At 37.5% G+C, this 17,128-nt stretch overlaps 1 protein-coding gene across 2 annotated transcripts in view; it reads right to left on the minus strand.

Annotated features, from left to right (window-relative positions):
- Nucleotides 1-16,846, minus strand: part of PTBP3 (polypyrimidine tract binding protein 3) — a 126,322-nt gene extending 109,476 nt beyond the window's left edge. The window contains exons 1-2 of one of the 2 annotated variants that reach the window (XM_042913640.1): nt 16,658-16,846; nt 13,761-13,794 (exon numbers count right to left, since the gene is read on the minus strand). In XM_042913640.1, the coding sequence (XP_042769574.1) occupies nt 13,761-13,794; nt 16,658-16,665 (42 nt within the window). In that variant the 5' untranslated portion in view covers nt 16,666-16,846. The remainder of the gene's footprint in view (nt 1-13,760; nt 13,795-16,657) is intronic. The other variant, XM_042913641.1, reaches the window with a different exon arrangement.
- Between the last annotated feature and the right edge of the window lie 282 nt (nt 16,847-17,128).

Here is a 17,128-nt window from a genome sequence, read left to right on the forward strand (position 1 = left end):
CCCTCCCCTGCTTGTGCATACACACTCTCTCTCTCTCAAAAATAAACATTAAAAAAAAATTTTTTTTTAATAAATAAAACTACAGACAATAAAAGAGTAGCTAATGTTTGGAAACTAAAATTTTAACACCAGTAAATAATCTTGGGTTTAAAAGGAAATTTTTTTCAGGGCACCTGGGTGGCTCAGTTGGTTAAGCGTGCGACTTTGACTCAGGTCATGATCTTGTAGCTCATGAGTCTGAACCCCGTGTAGGGCTCTGTGCTGACAGCTTAGACCTGGAGCCTGCTTCAGATTCTGTGTCTCACTCTCTCTCTGCCCCTCCCCCGCTCATGCTCTGTTTCTCTCTCTCTCTCAAAAATAAACGTTTAAAATAAATAATTAAAAAAAGAAAAATTTAAAGTCTTAAGTATAAAAATATTTAAGATATAATGAAATGAAACACAAATACTAAACTTGTGGGATCGAGCTTTAGTACTTTAAGATAAATTTACAGCTGAAACAAGAAATTTAAAAATAAGTGGATTAACTAACCAATTAAAAAAACTTAGAAAGGGGCGCCTGGGGGGCTCAGTCGGTTAAGCGGCTGACTTCAGCTCAGGTCATGATCTCGCGTTCCGTGAGTTTGAGCCCCGCGTCGGGCTCTGTGCTGACAGCTCAGAGCCTGGAGTCTGCTTCAGATTCTGTGTCCCCCTCTCTCTGACCCTCCCCTGTTCATGCTCTGTCTCTCCCTGTCTCAAAAATAAATAAACATTTTAAAAAAAAATAAAAAAAAAAAAACTTAGAAAAAGAGCAAAAGAACAAACCCAAACATGAAAAAAGAAAAATTTTTAAATAACAGAAAACAAATGAAATCAAGAACTGAAAAATCACTTAAAGATTACTAAAAACTAAAAGCTGGTTCTTTTAAAACACCAACCTGGGCCTCTAGCATAACTGATCAAGGAGAGAAAAAACAATTCCGAATAAAAAAGAATAACAAAAGACTAAAGAGATTAAAATTAACATGAGTATTATGAACTGCAGAATAAAAACTTAAGAAATCAATAATCAAATGAATATATTCCTACAAAATATAAAATTCCAAAACTACTATGAGAGGAAACACAGAACTTCAATTAAACCATAAGAATTCAAGATAGTGAATTAGTAAATAAAGACCTCTCACCTTCTACTCCCAACCTAGGCCCAGATGGCTTTACAGGTGAGATCAACCAAACTTTCAAACTTCTGAGAGAAAAACTATTAATAAACTTACAGTGAAAAACCTGGCAAATACCTTAACCAAGTGATTAAAATTAACATTACAAATAATAGGACAAATCAACATCCTTTGCCTTCTAATACAATACACTGAGAAGAACATAACATCACTTCTATGGTATTCCTACCAAAAATATACAACCTAAATCTAACTATGAAGAAACAGATAAACTCAAAGTGACAGACACCCTACACAATAAAATGCCTGTATTCTTTTGAAATGTCAATGTCATGAATCAAAAAGACTGAGGAACCAAGGTGCCTGGGTAGCTCAGTTGGTTAAGCATCTGATTCAGCTCAGGTCACGATCTCATCATGGTTTGTGAGTTCAAGGCCCACATCGGGGTCCACGCCAACAGTGGGATTCTTTCTCTCTGTCCCTCCCCAGCTCATGCGTGCTCTCTCTCAAAATAAATAAAGTTAAGAAAAAGAAAAAAAAAAGGACTGAGGAACCTTTTGACATTTTCTGACAGTCATAATTATACTATAGTAATGTAAAGAAAAGTTTTGTTTTTAGGTAATATACTCAAGTATTTAGGAGTTAGAGAATAAATAAAGTAAAATAAGGGATGCCTGGCTGGCTCCATTGGAAGAGCATGTGACTCTTGATTTTGGCGGTCATGAGTTTGAGCCCCATGTTGGATATAGAGATTACTAAAAAAAATAAACTTTAAGTAAATTAAGATAAGGGGCGCCTGGGTGGCTCAGTCGGTTAAGCGTCCGACTTCAGCTCAGGTCACGATCTCACGGTCCGTGAGTTCGAGCCCCGCATCAGGCTCTGAGCTGATGGCCCAGAGCCTGGAGCCTGCTTCCGATTCTGTGTCTCCCTCTCTTTCTGCCCCTCCCCCGTTCATGCTCTGTCTCTCTCTGTCTCAAAAATAAATGTTAAAAAAAAAATTTTTTTTTAAATAAATAAATTAAGATAATATATCAATGAAGTTTCAAAGACTCTACTGACAAATTATTGATTATGAGGGAAAATTAGTAACTTAATAGTAGAGAAACTTAGATGACAATCACATTAACCAATTTACAATTCAGAAGGAAAAAAAAGGATATATGTAGAGATGTATGTATACCTAGAGAAAGGTGTGTGTGTGTGTAGAGAATATTAACAAATGAATATGAGTGATGAAACAAATGGAGCAAATGTGAGCTAACTGGGTAATGGTTACACAGGTTTTTTTGTACTATTCTGCAACCTATGTTTGCATTAAAATAAAAAGGTTTAAAAAAATTTAGTGTAAAGTAAAAAAAAATACGGTTATCAATGAAATACACATTAGTACACTAAGAAAAAAGAAAACCTTTAAAAAGGAAAATCAAAGTATATACAAACCATGGTAAGCTATTAGAGATAATGTGGTCATATAAAAAAGACATATGCATAATGACTGACAACCGAAAAGTATCTGCACTTACATAAGCAATCTTATTTGGATATTAATAAGCTATTTTATTATTCATTTTTTTCAATATTTATTTACCACTTTGAGTTAAGTAGTTGTATTAGTTACATACAGATGCAAACTAATTACCCCAAATTCAGCAGCTGATAAAAAAACAAGTATTTTTTAACTCAATTTCCATAAGTCAGAAATCTGGGCATGACTTTGCTAGATCCTCTGACTCAGTGTCTCTCACAAGCTGTAATAATTTCAAAGTTCAGTAGAGGAAATGGAGGATCCACTTCCAAGTTTAGTCAAGTTGCTGCTGGCAGTATTCAGTTTGTATGTGGACCACCAGGCAGCTAACATGTCACCTCACTTTCATCAGAGTGAATAAAGTAGACAGCAAGAGAAGCCAGTCTTTTGGAACTCAACCTCTCAAGTTGTTAAGATGTTAATACCACCATCTTGCTACTTTACCTTGTTGTCTGTCTGGCTTATCTATTCCTTAACCTACCTTACAGACAAAAAGCAGATTAAAAGAACAGGAAAAGGAACAAGAAAAAGATATACCAAATACCAATCACAAGAACAATGGAATAACTACATTACTATCAGATAAAGTAGATTTTAGGGCAGAATTATTACTGAAAATAAAGATGTATATTTCAAATAATAAAAGAGTCAATTCATCAAAAAATAGAACATTCCTAAATATGAGTGCATCTAATAACTGAGACTCAAAAATACAAATCAAAAACTGACACAACTACAAAGAATTTTTTTTTTAATATGTTAAGTATAGATAGAAATTCCAATACCCTCTCCTCTTTCAGTAATTAACAGAACAAAAAGAAAATCAGAAAGGATATCAGAAGACTTGAATTTTCATCCTTCCTTCCTTCCTTCCAAGTTTGTTTATTTTGAGAGAGGGAGAGAATATACACAAGCAGGAGAGGGAGGGGAAAAGAGAAAGAATCCCAAGCAAGCTCCAGGCTGACAGTGTGGAGCCCAACCCAGGGCTTGATCCCATGAAATGTGAGATCATTACCTGAGGCAAAACCAAGAGCCAGCCGCTTAACCAACTGAACCTTCCAGGTGCCATCTTTTTTTTTTTTTTTTTTTTTTTTTTTTTTAAGAAATCTAATCTCAACACCCAACATGGGGCTCAAACTCACAACAAGATCAAGAGTCAGATGCTCTACCAGTGGAGCCAACCAGGCACCCCAGAAGACTTGAATTATCAACCAGCCTATCTTATTGACATTTAAAAGGCAATACGCTCAACAAAAGTAAACTATATATTCTTTTAAAGTGTATATAGACCATTCATACACACCATATACTTGACATTAAAACAAATTTCAGGAGGGACACCTGGGTGACTCAGTCAGTTGAGTGACTGACTCTTGATTTTGGCTCAGATCATGATCCCAAGGTCATGGGATGAAGCCCACATTGGGCTCCACAATGAGCATGAAGCCTGTTTAAAATTCTCATTCTCTCTCTCTCTCCCTCTGTCCCTCTCCCCTGCTCAAGCTCTCTATGTCTCTCTAAAAATGAAAAATTAAAAGAAAATTTTCGGGAAATGTAAAAAGACTGAAATGATTCAAAGTACTATTAAAAAAAAAAAACAGTAACATGAAGATATCTGGAAAAACCCAAAATATTTAGAAATTCCCAGTATATCAAAATCTGTGGGATACAGCTAAAGAAATTTAAAATCTGAATTAACACAGGATCTATTTTTAAAAACCGAATTCATAATTAAAAACCTTCCCACACAAAAATATGCACCCACAAACAGTTATACTGAATTTCATCAAACATTTAAGGAAGAAATATTAATCTTATACAAACTCTTTAAAAAAATTTTTTAATGTTTATTTATTTTTGATAGAGACACTGAGTGTGAGCAGGGGGAAGGGCAGAGAGAGAGAGAGAGAGACAGACAGACAGACAAACAGACAGTATCCAAAGCAGGCTCCGGCTCTGAGCTGTCAGCACAAAGCCTGACACAGGGCTTGAACTCACGAACTATGAGATCATGACCTGAGCTGAAGTTGGACGCTCAAGTGACTGAGCTACCCAGGTGCCCCATACAAACTCTTTTTAAAAAAAAGGGAATACTTTCCAACTCATGTCAGTTTTGGTCATCTGCTATTTTCTGTCTTTCAAGGAATTTGTACATTTCAGTTGTTACTTATTATCTCCTTCTACTTTCTTGTGGTTTTATTTACTCTCAATAAAAACGAAAACAGAACAAATCAAACTTTTGGGATGTGGCTAAAGCTATGCTAAGAGGAAGATTTGTAGCATTAAAATTATTACATTGGAAGTATCTTAAGTGAAAATACCAAGTATTGGTGAGAATTTGTAATAACAGTAACTTTCAAACACTGCCATTAGTAATTTGGAACTATCTAGTAAAGCTGAACATGTGTATTATCCCTACACCACCCTACAATTTCTCTTCTGGAGCAGCAAGCACATTTCTAAGATGGTCCATACTGCTTAGCATTCACACCCAGGCCTAACTCCCTCCCCTTAGATGTAGGCTACACCTAGTGACCTACTTCTATGAACAGAATACTTTAGCAGAAGTGATAGATTGTTCCCTTCCAGATTAGGTTTCAAAAGACTGACTTCTGCTTAACTCTTACTCTGTCTCTTGGTTACTTGGGAGAAGCAAGTTGCTGAGGCAAGCTGCACTATGGAGAGACTCACATGGCAAGGAATTGAGGGCAGCCTTTAGCCAACAAATAAGGAAGTGAGGCCCTCAGGTCAACAGCCCAGGAGGAACTGACTCCCGCCAATCACGTGAGTGAGCTTGCAAGCAGATTCTTCCCAGGAAGATGACAGCGGCATCTACCAACACCTTGATAGCAGTCTAGCATAAGAGCCCCAAAGTCAGAGGACCCAGCTAAGCCATACCTAGATTCCTGACCCACAGAAAATGTAAGAAAATAAATCTTAATAATAAAGAGTAAAAGTGATGAAACAGAAAAGTCAACCAAGAGAAAAATAAATGAAACCAAAAATTGCCTTTTAAAAAGAATCATTAATATTGAAAACCTCTAGCTATACCAATCAGAAAAAAACAAAAAACAAAAAAAACCCACCATGAATTATCAAGATCAAAACTGAAAAGATGGAAATCATTACAGATCCTAGGGATTAACAAGATAAGGAGCTCCAACCTGACAAATTCCTTGAAAGGTCTAAATCCAACACCCATTCATTTTAACAAAAAACAATGAATAGAAAAATTTGTTCAACATGAGAAAGACATCTAAGAAAAACCTACAGGTAACAAAGACAGACTACTTACCTTTATGAGCAGGATGTTGTCACCTCTACTTAGCATTATATTGGAGGTTTTAATTTTGGATTAAGGCAAGAAAAAAAAAAAAATCACCCAGATTCGAATTTAAAAAATAAACTCTACTCACAGATGACATGGTCATGTACAAAAAAAAAAAAAAAAAAAAAAAAAAAAAAAAAAAAAAAAATCCTAAGCAGTTAAAAAAATACAGTAACAGCAATGCCATAAATTACAAAGTAAATGTGCAAAGAAGTATTTCTATATATTGAAGAGAAAATGCAATTTACCATACAAAAAAAAAAAAAAAAGGGATACATTTAAAACATACATATAAACTTGTACACTGAAAACTACAAAACAGCACTAAAAGAAATTAGCGAAGACTTCAAAAAAAATTGAGATACTCTATTCCACAGGTAACAAGACTCAGTATGGTTGAAACATCAATGTCTCCCTAATTGATCTAGATAGTCTGTGCAATCCCAGTAATCCCAGTTTCTAAATAGGAACTGACAAGCAGATTGTAAAATTTTTAAGAAAAGTGCAAATGATTTAGTATAGCTAAAACAATACTGATAAAGAAGAACAATGTTGGGAGGACCTAACACTACTTGAATTTAAGACACTATAAATCTACTGTTATCAAGACAGTGTGACATTAACACAGTAATAGATAATGGTTAAGAATTCAGTGTGTAGAAATAGACACACTCACAAATGGTGAACTAATTTTCAAATAATGGTACCAATACAATTCATCATGGAAAGGAAAATCTTTTCATCAAATGTGTCAAACTCAGTATATAACCATATGGAAACAAGTGAATCTCCATCTCTACCACACACCACACACAAAAACAAGTCTGAGATTCATCTCAAATCTAACCTTTCTTAAAAGTTCAAAGTACAGGCTTAAAACAAATAAATAGAATATTTTTATATCCTTGGGATAAGTAGATTTCTTAGACAAGACATAGAAAGCCATAACCAAAAAAGAAATTTATCAAAATTAAATTCTATTTATCAAGATACCATTAAAAAATGAATAGGCAAGCCACAAGGCTAGGAGAAAATATTCACAGTACATATATCTGAAAATGGACTTATACCTAGAATATACAGAAAATCCTTATAACCCTATTTCAAATACAGTTCAAATAAAGAAAAAATATTGATGATCTTGGGGGAAAAACACATAGAGGGAAAAATACCTTCCATATAGAGAAATACAGATAAGAATTACAAGGTTTCTTTCTCATCAGAAACCCTGCACGCATTAAGAAAGTAGAATGAGGAGGAACCTGGGTGGCTCAGTCAGTTAAGCATCCGACTCTTGGTTTTGGCTCAGGTCATGCTCTCACTATTTGATGGGTTTGAGTCCTGCATTGGGCTCTGCGCTGGCAGTGTAGAGCCTGCTTGGGATTCTGTCTCTCCCTCTCTTTCTGCCCCTTCCCCACTTACACACACACATACTCTCTCTCTCAAAATAAATAAACTGCATAAGAAAGAAAGAAAGAAAGAAAGAAAGAAAGAAAGAAAGAAAGAAAGAAAGAGAAAGAAACAAAGGAAGAAAGAAAAAGAAAGAAAAAAAACAAAACTGCAGGTCCCAAATGGCACCACTTTCGACAAATCACCAAGTCTGGACTTAATACCTAACCTACTAGCAGTTTCAACCTCCCTCAGAATTGGAGTCTTAATTGGTCAGTCAGGAACTTTCTGATGAGCATCAATCAGGTCATCTGTCACAGGGCTCTCTCAATCCCTCAAAGGAAGATGAAGTAATCTACATAGTAAGACCCCTGTAAAAGAAGGTGATCTTGCCTGAACAATCCTTTCTTTTCTTTTGCTAATAGCTTGCCCCACTTCCTCCCTATAAAAACCTACATTGTACAACACCTTGAAGCTCCTCTCTACTTAGCTGGAATGCTGATTCATAAACCCCTTAGTAAATCCAATTAGATCTTCAAATTTACTTGGTTGATTTTAACAACAGAAAACAATTATGAACAAGATAGATGTTAATCCAACTAAATCATCCCTTAAAGTGTGCAGAGTCTATATATACCGATTAAAAGACTGTCAGAGTGGATTTGAAAAAAGACCTTACAGAGGCGCCTGGGTGGCTCAGTCAGTTAAGCGTCTGACTTCTGCTCAGGTCGTGATCTCACGGTTTGGGAGTTCAAGCCCTGCACAGAGACTTGCACTGACAGTGTGGAGCCTGCTTGGGATTCTTTCTCTCCGTCTCTCTTTCAAAATAAATAAACTGCTGCCCGTGCTCTCTTTCTCTCTCAAAATAAATAAGTAAACATAGATAGATAGATAGACAGACAGACAGACAGATAGATAGATAGATAGATAGGACGGGCATCTAGGTGGCTTACTCGGTTAAGCATCAGACTCTTGGTTTTGGCTCAGGTGATGCTCTCACAGTTCTAGCTGACAGTGTGAAACCTGGCTGGGATTCTCTCTGCTCCTCCTGCATGCTCTCTCTTTCTCTCTCTCAAAATAAATAAATAAACTTAAAAAAATAAAAATAAATTAAGAAATATGTAAGACTTAATGAACATTCACAAAAGATAAGTGAATGACTAATAAATACATGAAACAGTAGAAAAGCATGAAAAGGTAAGCACCACCATCAGTCATGAGGTCAATGCAAATTAAAACTATAATGAGATACTGTCAGCCTTTCTGGTTATACCCACTAGAATGGGTAAGTGAAGACTGGCAATACCAACTGTAGACAAGGATGTAGGCCACCTAAACTCCATAATACAAAGCTAGTCCGAGTATAAAATGGTACAACATTTAACAAAACAGTTTGACAGTTTCTTACAAATTTAAATATATGCATATCTAATTCTATTCCTACATATGGTGTAGAATGAAGCATACCTCTATCCAAAGACATACACAAATGCTCAAAGCAGCTTTATTCACAACAGTCCAAATCTGGAAAGAACCCAAATGTCTATCAACATGAGAACAGATTTTTAAATATTGTAATACATTCACAAAGGAATACTCTCAGAAATAAAAAATAATGAACTACTGATACATGCAACATGGTTGAATCTAAAACTCATTTTGCTGAGTAAAAGAAACCAGACATCAAAGAGCTTATACTGTGTATATGACATATAAACATTTTATTCCATTTATAAAAAGCTCAAAAACAGAAAAATTAATAGACATCAGAACAGTTGCCTAAACTGACTCTGAAAAAAGGCAACAAAACAATTTGGAATGATGTTCTATGGCCTTGACTGGGGAGTAGGAAACATAGGTGGATACATTTCTCAGAATTTATTGCACTGTACCCTTGAAAACTGTGCATTTCACTCTATACAAATTACAGCCCGATTTAATTAAAAAAAAAAAAAAAAAAAAATCCAGTAAAGGCCTTCTTTATTTTGTATAGCTCAAGCACCGCAGCAGGCAAGCTTTTTCTGAAAAGGGCGCCAGAAAGTAAATATTCTAAGCTTTGTGGTCATATGATCTCTGCTACCACTATTCAACTCTATCCATCTATCATGAAAATCACCAGACAATATGGAATTAGCATGGCTGTGCTCCAACAAAACTATTTACCAAACAGGTGGCAAGCTGGATATGGTCCACAGTCTGTACTTTGCTAAGCTCTGGTCAAGCAAAAAAAAAAAAAAAAACCCAATCTTCAAAATCAATTTAAATATGTTATATTGTTCTTCCCTTTATACTAACAGGCATGATAATTATCAGAAACCAACAGTCTTTCCTAAACATGAGTTTTTCTATATGCATCTAATGAATTAAAATAAGAAGACAATGGGGGTCTGGGTGGCTCAGTCTCTTAAGCATTTGACTCTTGATTTTGGCTTAGGGTTCGTGATTTTGAGCCCCACGACAGGCTCTACACTAGCAGTGTGGCATCTGCTTGGGATTCTCTCTCCCTCTCCCTCAAAAATAAATAAATAAACTTTAATAAAATAAAATAGGAAGACAACCCAGAAAACATATTAAAAAATCATCATTAAAAAAAATCATTTGTGGGGTGCCTGGGTGGCTCAGTTGGTTATGGGCCCGACTTAGGCTCAGGTCATGATCTCACAGTTTGTGAGTTTGAGCCCCACACAGGGCTCTGTGCTGACAGTTCAGAGCCTGGAGCCTGCTTCGGACTGTGTGTCTCCCTCTCTCTCTGCCCTTCCTCCATGCATGCACGTGGACTCTCTCTCAGAAATATTTAAAAAATTTTTTTTTATTTAAAAAAAATTTTTTTTTAATCAATCATTTGTTTTAATAGCTACTACAGCATTTTGAAAACATAACTACAAATAAGGGACATATTTGAGTTTCAGATAAACCAACTAGTAAAAGTGTAAGCTGGAAATTTTTTTTTTAAGTTTATTTATTTATTTTGAGAGAGAAACAGAAAAGGAGGAGGAGCAGAGAGAGAGGTTGAGAGAATTCCAAGCAGGCTCTGCATGGTCAGCAAGGAGCCCGACATTGGGCTCAAACTCATGCATCATGAGGTCATGACCTATAAGCTGGAAATTTTAAATACACTTAGGTACACACACAAAAAGCTATGTTACCCACAATGCAGACAGTTTGGTTTATCTGGTATAATGAAGTTCTTTTTTTTTTTCTTAAGTTTTATTTATGTAAGTAATGTATGCACCCAACGTGGGGCTCAAACTCATGACCCCAAGATCAAGAGTCACATGCTCTTCCAACTGGGCCAACCAGGCACCCAGTATAATAAAGTTCTTGAAACTTGTCCATTATCACTCATAGTCACCTAGTTGGTTCTTCATTCAAAAGAATTTAAAATACAGGATAACACTGTTTCTTTTTTTTTTTTTTTAATGTTTATTTTGAGAGAGAGAGCACACCAGCAAGCAGGGGTAAGGCAGAAAGAGAGAATCTCAAGACAGGCTCTGCAGTATCAGCACAGAGCCCAACTGGGGGCTTGATCTCACGACCCTGAAATCATGACCTGAGCTGAAATCCAGAGTCGGGTGCTTAACTGACTGAGCCATTCAGGTGCCCCCGCTTGTTTTTAAAAGCATATTAAAACGTGAAATAACATGAGACAATAAAGCAAATACTTTGTGAGAAGTACCCAAAATTAATTTTCCTGCATAATTTAGGCAAGGCTCAAAAATTGATACCCTGTATCCAGGGTATACAACTACATAAGTAAATCTCAAACATGGTATGTCCCTAAACTGCTTGAAAATGTTTATCTGTATTCAAGAAAATTCCAATCTAAAAAATGAATCTAATTCTTTCTCACTACAATAACACCTAATTGAGGAAACACCAGCAAAATCAGAAGGCTTGGGTTCCATTTTACGTTTGTCACCAAACTAGGTGCCCATTTTGCTATCATTCACTTATCAGGTATTTTTTGAGAGATTATGTGCCGGACACTGAAAACACAGTAGTGAAGAAAATATCAAAATTTCCTGCCTTCATGACATATCATAGTCAATAACTTCATCTCTAAAAACAATTCCATTTTGTTTCTCTAAAATAAAAGATTTTATATTGAGTATTTTTAATTCTTTAAAAATGAAATCCATATTATTTTTCTGAGTCTGGGAAAGCAACTTGTGGAGCATAACCTGAAATCCACTCTTGCCAGTGGCTGAAACTATTTGTTGTATCATCATATTCAGATAGCAAATAAAGGTAAGAAACTGATATTCTCAAAAGACTTACTTAAATTTGCTAATTTTGGTTTATACAATCCAGACAAATTATGAGCCTTATTAGCCTATTACCTGGTAACTAAATTCCTTGGATGGGATCCAAGAAAGAAGCAGAACAATCTTAGGAGAAATTCTCCATATAATGAGTAATTTTATAGACATTTCCAGTATGTAAGTCTATAAAAATATAGATTGACTAGTGAAATAACTAAATCAGCATATTGTTTCTTCAGAGTAGGATTTGACCTTTGTTTCCAAAGTGCTTGCTACTAAACAGGTAGTCAGAAATCCAAATCATGTATTCAAATCCAGTGGCTATGCCTGGTCTTTTTCTTTTATTTATCATCAAGATATATTTTTTTCCCACAATAAAACCGGCATAACAGTCCCTCAAGGATAATTTCTCAATTTCAAAATGGTAAGTTTTTTAAATATCTCACTTACTCATTTTTGCCAGATAAACTAGTATCACGAATTACATTTTGGATAAGACCAAAACAATATTCACTTTAAATATCCTTTCCCTCACAGGGACATACAGAGACACCAAAAGTGATTCTAGACATGAGCCTGCAATTTCTAATCTCCATGTCATTCTCTTTAGCGTCATTCTCAAAAGAGAAAATGACTTGAGTATCTGCGGTGAGAAAAAAAAAAAGACGACGACGATGAGAAGCATACTTAAGAGGTTCCTCCATTTATTTTCAATTCATAAAATATGTTTAAAGTTTGCCAAAGCAAGCTAATTCAACCCAACTTCAAAAGACAGTGTAAGCAGTAGTTCCCAATTATGTTAGTCTCAGAATCCTACTGTTAGTTTCATATGCTATTTGCTGTATTTGTGAGGTTTTTTTTAAGTTTATTCATTTATTTTGAGAGAGTGAGCATGCAGGAAAGGAGCAGAGAGAGAGAGGGAGACACAGTCCCAAGCAGTCTCCATGCTGTCAGCGCTGAGCCCGACATGAGGCTTGATCTCACGAACCAGGAGATCACGCATGACCTGAGTTGAAATCGAGTCAGATGCTTACAAGACCGATCCACCTAGGTGCCCCTATGCTTATTTTTTAAGATGTTTCAAGAATATGAGCAGCACCACATAGAATAACTGCAAATGTGGAAGTGCTGAAATTGCTAGCAAGAAGAGATGATGAAGAGATGAGAAGAAAGTGATTAAACAACTTTACATAAAATACATATAAACATCAATTATTTATTTCTGTTTTCTACAGTAATTCAAACTATTAAGTGGCCTCTAGAACTAGATTCTCAACAGGTTTATCAAATATCAAATTGCTAAAGGAAACCTTAAAACATCCATTTATATTTAAAAACCTCATACTGATGAACATTGTTTACTTGATTTATAGTTTAGAATTCAATAAACAAGAAAACTGATTAAACTGATGTGACATTACTTAGAAGAATTATTACTGTCAAATACTAATTATCCAGCTCTCCTGCTGCTCACCTTCTAGACAGAACCCTTATTACTGGCAGCTAGTTATAATGGGGTGTGGGGTAAACGTCCAGCTTTAGAACCAGGAAGACATGGGTTTGAACTTTGGTGCACCACACCTTGAACCTATTTTACATCTCTAAAATGGGAATTTATTGATATCTGCCTTGAAGAACTGTTATTAATTAGTGAAATACGTGTAAAGCAAGCTGGCACATAGTAGGAATTAGAGAAACCTTAGTTGCTACTATTACTGTATTACTCTTAAGCACATCCAAGAGAAGATATAAGAAAGAACATGACAGGGGAACACAGCCTAGGTTACATTTAACTGCTAAGCCAGAACAAACCAAAATCAAACACACTCACTCTGATAGTTCAAGTAAAACTATGGGCTAAACTTTTTGTTCACATTTTAGATATACAAGATAATACTGTAGTACCTCTTCATAAATATATAAAATCCAAAATCAGCTACAAATCCACTTATTTTGGAGCTAAATAAAAATGAAAGATTATTATCACACAGTAAAACAGATAATTTTATGAACAGGTGAGATGATTTCACCATTGGAAAAAAAATGCTGAAACTAAGATTTAAAAAAGCTTATGAAAGGATAGTAAAAGAGTCCTACCTTTAAACCGACTGCTATAAGATCTGTAACAACACTGTATGGAAAAAGTAAAAAGAGAAAATGGAAAACAAAGTTAGAGAACAAGTTTTTAAAAGACAGAGATAATAAGATTAAAGAAAAAAAGGAAAAGCACTATAATAATAAAAATTAATAAAAATAAGAATGTGATGAGTTATGAAATGTTAATACAAAGAAAAGTGATGGGTCAGTCTAGTAACAGCAGAGTATAAAAGCAAAGCTTTAACCGCAATGTAAGAAACAAATAGATCAAATTCTTTTAGTATTTATTAAAGTATAGGTGTGTTTCAATAACATGAATATGTGTATATCCATTTGCCTCTATTTAACAAATCCAAATCAAAACTTAAAAATCACCAAATTTCATTCTTTTAAATCACTGGTCTGAATTATCATGTTTAAAATTCTAAATGAAATAAAACCACTGAGTGGCTTTTACAGAAATAGAAGGTATCTTGCAAATTTGCATCCACCCAAAACAGCTCACCAAAATACAGCTAAGATAGTCTCTCAGAACTAAAATAAATGCAAACATCAAATTTCAGACATGAAAAATTTCAAAGATCTGCTTTAAAAAAAAAAAAGCTCTACCACATCAAAACTGTGTTTAAGTATAAATTATCTCAGGAGGAAATGAACACACACACACACACACACACACACAAAAGACAGTTGGAATTTGAGGAAGAACTAGAAAGATACAATGACTGGTGGTTTGTTGTTTCTTTTTTAACTATCTGAAATAATGAAAAAGGACCTTTTTCAGGCTGTGGGAAAATGCAAAAAGTTAATTAGCCTCTAGAAGCAAAAATTCACTGTGTTCAAAACCACATCCCTTAACCCCAAGGTGTAGAAACCCTATAAAGTTCTCCCAAGCAAAAATCCATCTCTTCTAACCCCCAAGAAACCATCTTCAATTACAATTTACCTCCGTATCTCCTAAAGCTCTAAATTCAATATATTATTAAGAACCTTTTACTGCTATTACTTAATAAAAGTAAACAAATTTATGAATCTGGCTTGCTCAATGATGCAAATTTACTTGTTTTAAACAACCATATAGGTTAAAATTTTTTCCTTAGACTTGGTGAAAACTTGAAATTCATTTATCTGAAATTTAAATGTGTCAAATAACTATGCATAAAAATTAAGATTGTATCAGTCCTGAACTTACCTTCCAGGATCTGTCTTACTGCCTCACATATTTCAACGAATAAACAACTCATTCTTAGCTTTAATAACATATAAAGGGTGAAGAGAGAGTTATTAAACTATCCAAAAGAGTAAGTCTGCACTGCACAAAATGCAGAACTCCAGTTCTCTTTATTATCACTATAAATTTTCCAATACCAAAAGCTAGCCTGCATCCATAGCTCAAGTCAAATCATCTAACGGACAACACACTACACACTGTGAGACACCAATTTCACAACCTCCCTAAACTGAAATACTGGCATAATTACACAAATAATTAAAACAGCAAAATTATGCGCCCATATAAAGTGTAACTGAATAAGGTGATGTGCAGTGAGTTTTCAACAATGCTCTCAGAAAAGTTTCAATTAAACAATAAAAATAGCTTCAATTAAATTAAAACAAAATAAAGAACATCACAACCATGAATGAAATCTAAAATCGCACTTTGTCTAAAGTCAGTGGCAATATGCAATTAGCATTCAAATGAGTTAATCCAAATATTCCATACACTTCATACTGTGAAAATACGTAAATGAAGTCTAACGAAGACAAAAATTGTTGGAAGATTCCATTGTCTTTACACAGCGTGGCAACAATCATCAACTATATGGTAACATGCACAAGGCTTTTACTGTTTAAGCAAGTTTCATATATTCTACAACCAAGGGGTTTGCAGATATCTTGTCCTCAAAAGCAAGTAAAAGGCCAAACAAAACCTCAATAATTCCTACATAATAGGAATAAATAAGAGGATTTGCAAACTCTAATAGAGCTGGAGATATTTTAAAAATCTTGATGTACGTATGTTACAATAATTAATCTATGAAGATCTTAATCCAGTCGTTTCCTTAAACATTAAATTATCTGTCAGGTCCCACGCCAAATCCCTGGGTCCTCAGACAAATATTTATAACGGCGATTCCAAATCTTTTTATTTTGGTCACGGACCTCATTAACTTTTAAAGAGCTCCCCGAAAATTGAAGAAATTCACGGGGCTTCTTTCGGGGGGTTGTGGGGGAGAGCGTCCACAGTCACCAAGTCCAGACGCCCGGTATACAGATATCGTTGGCACAGCTCACAGCCCAAGTCGAGAGACCTCCTCCGGTACCCACCCCCCCCCCCCCCCGCACGTCTACATCCGCGGGGGGCACTGGCCTCGGGACCAGGTCGCCGCCCAGACGTGCACCGACGCGTGCACTCGCCATCCGCCTCTCCGCGGCCGCTCGCCTCCCCGCCAGGGGAAGCTCCGGCGCTCGCCCCACCTCACCGGTAAACAGCAACTCCCCAAGCGGGAGGACGCCCGCCCCGAGCGCCGCCTCCGCCTCCCCCAGCGCCGCGCACCATTTTCTGAGAGGAAGTGTCGGCAGGCCGGGCCGGGCTCTCCGGACTCTGCGCGCGGAGGGCGGACCCCGGCACCCGGCGGCTGCACCCGGCTTTCCTCCGCTTCCGGGTGTGAGGCTGGGAAGGGGCGGACATTACGGGGGCGCCCCGTGGGGGAAAGAGAGGCAGCGGCGGACCGCCCCTCCACGATTTCGGGCCGCGCGGAAGCCCCGCCGTCGGGCTCGGCCGGGGCAGCTCCTCCGGTCGCCAACGCCGCGCCAGGCTCCCCGGCCGCGGCGCGTCCGGCCGAGAGCCGAAAGGAAGCGGGGCAAGCGCAGCCGATGAGCCACCGAGTACTTACCCATCCATGGCCCAGACCGAGGAGCGCACGGTGCGGGGACTGACGGGCTCACCGCGAGCGGAGGGCGGAGGCGGCGGCAGCTGGGCGGCTCCGGGGACTGGCAAGCGGCGCCTCTCCGGAGCCCCGCCGGGTGGGAGGTGGAAGGAGAGTGGGAAACAGGGGCGGAGACCAGGGACGCTCCCGCCACCCGCGCCCCCACCTTCCCCACCCCGCAAGCGCGTCCCCGCCTCGCCTCATCCCGCCCCTTAGCGTCGACGCCCTCCCTCCACCCCGCCCCCAGCCGGTCTCCGGCTCGGCTCCAGGGCGCCCTCTTCCTGCCGTTGCCCTAGGACTCCGCCTCCCGGCCTCTCATCCCGGCGCACGCGCGCGTCTCGCCCCTGCCTCCCTCCTGCGTTCACGGGAGCGCGCTCCTTGTGCTTCTCGCTTTGCAGTCCCGCCCGCCCACCCGCGGGCCCTGCCGGCCTTCCGGCT

The sequence above is a fragment of the Panthera leo genome, chromosome D4, assembly GCF_018350215.1.
Source record: "Panthera leo isolate Ple1 chromosome D4, P.leo_Ple1_pat1.1, whole genome shotgun sequence".
Taxonomy (NCBI): Eukaryota; Metazoa; Chordata; class Mammalia; order Carnivora; family Felidae; genus Panthera; species Panthera leo.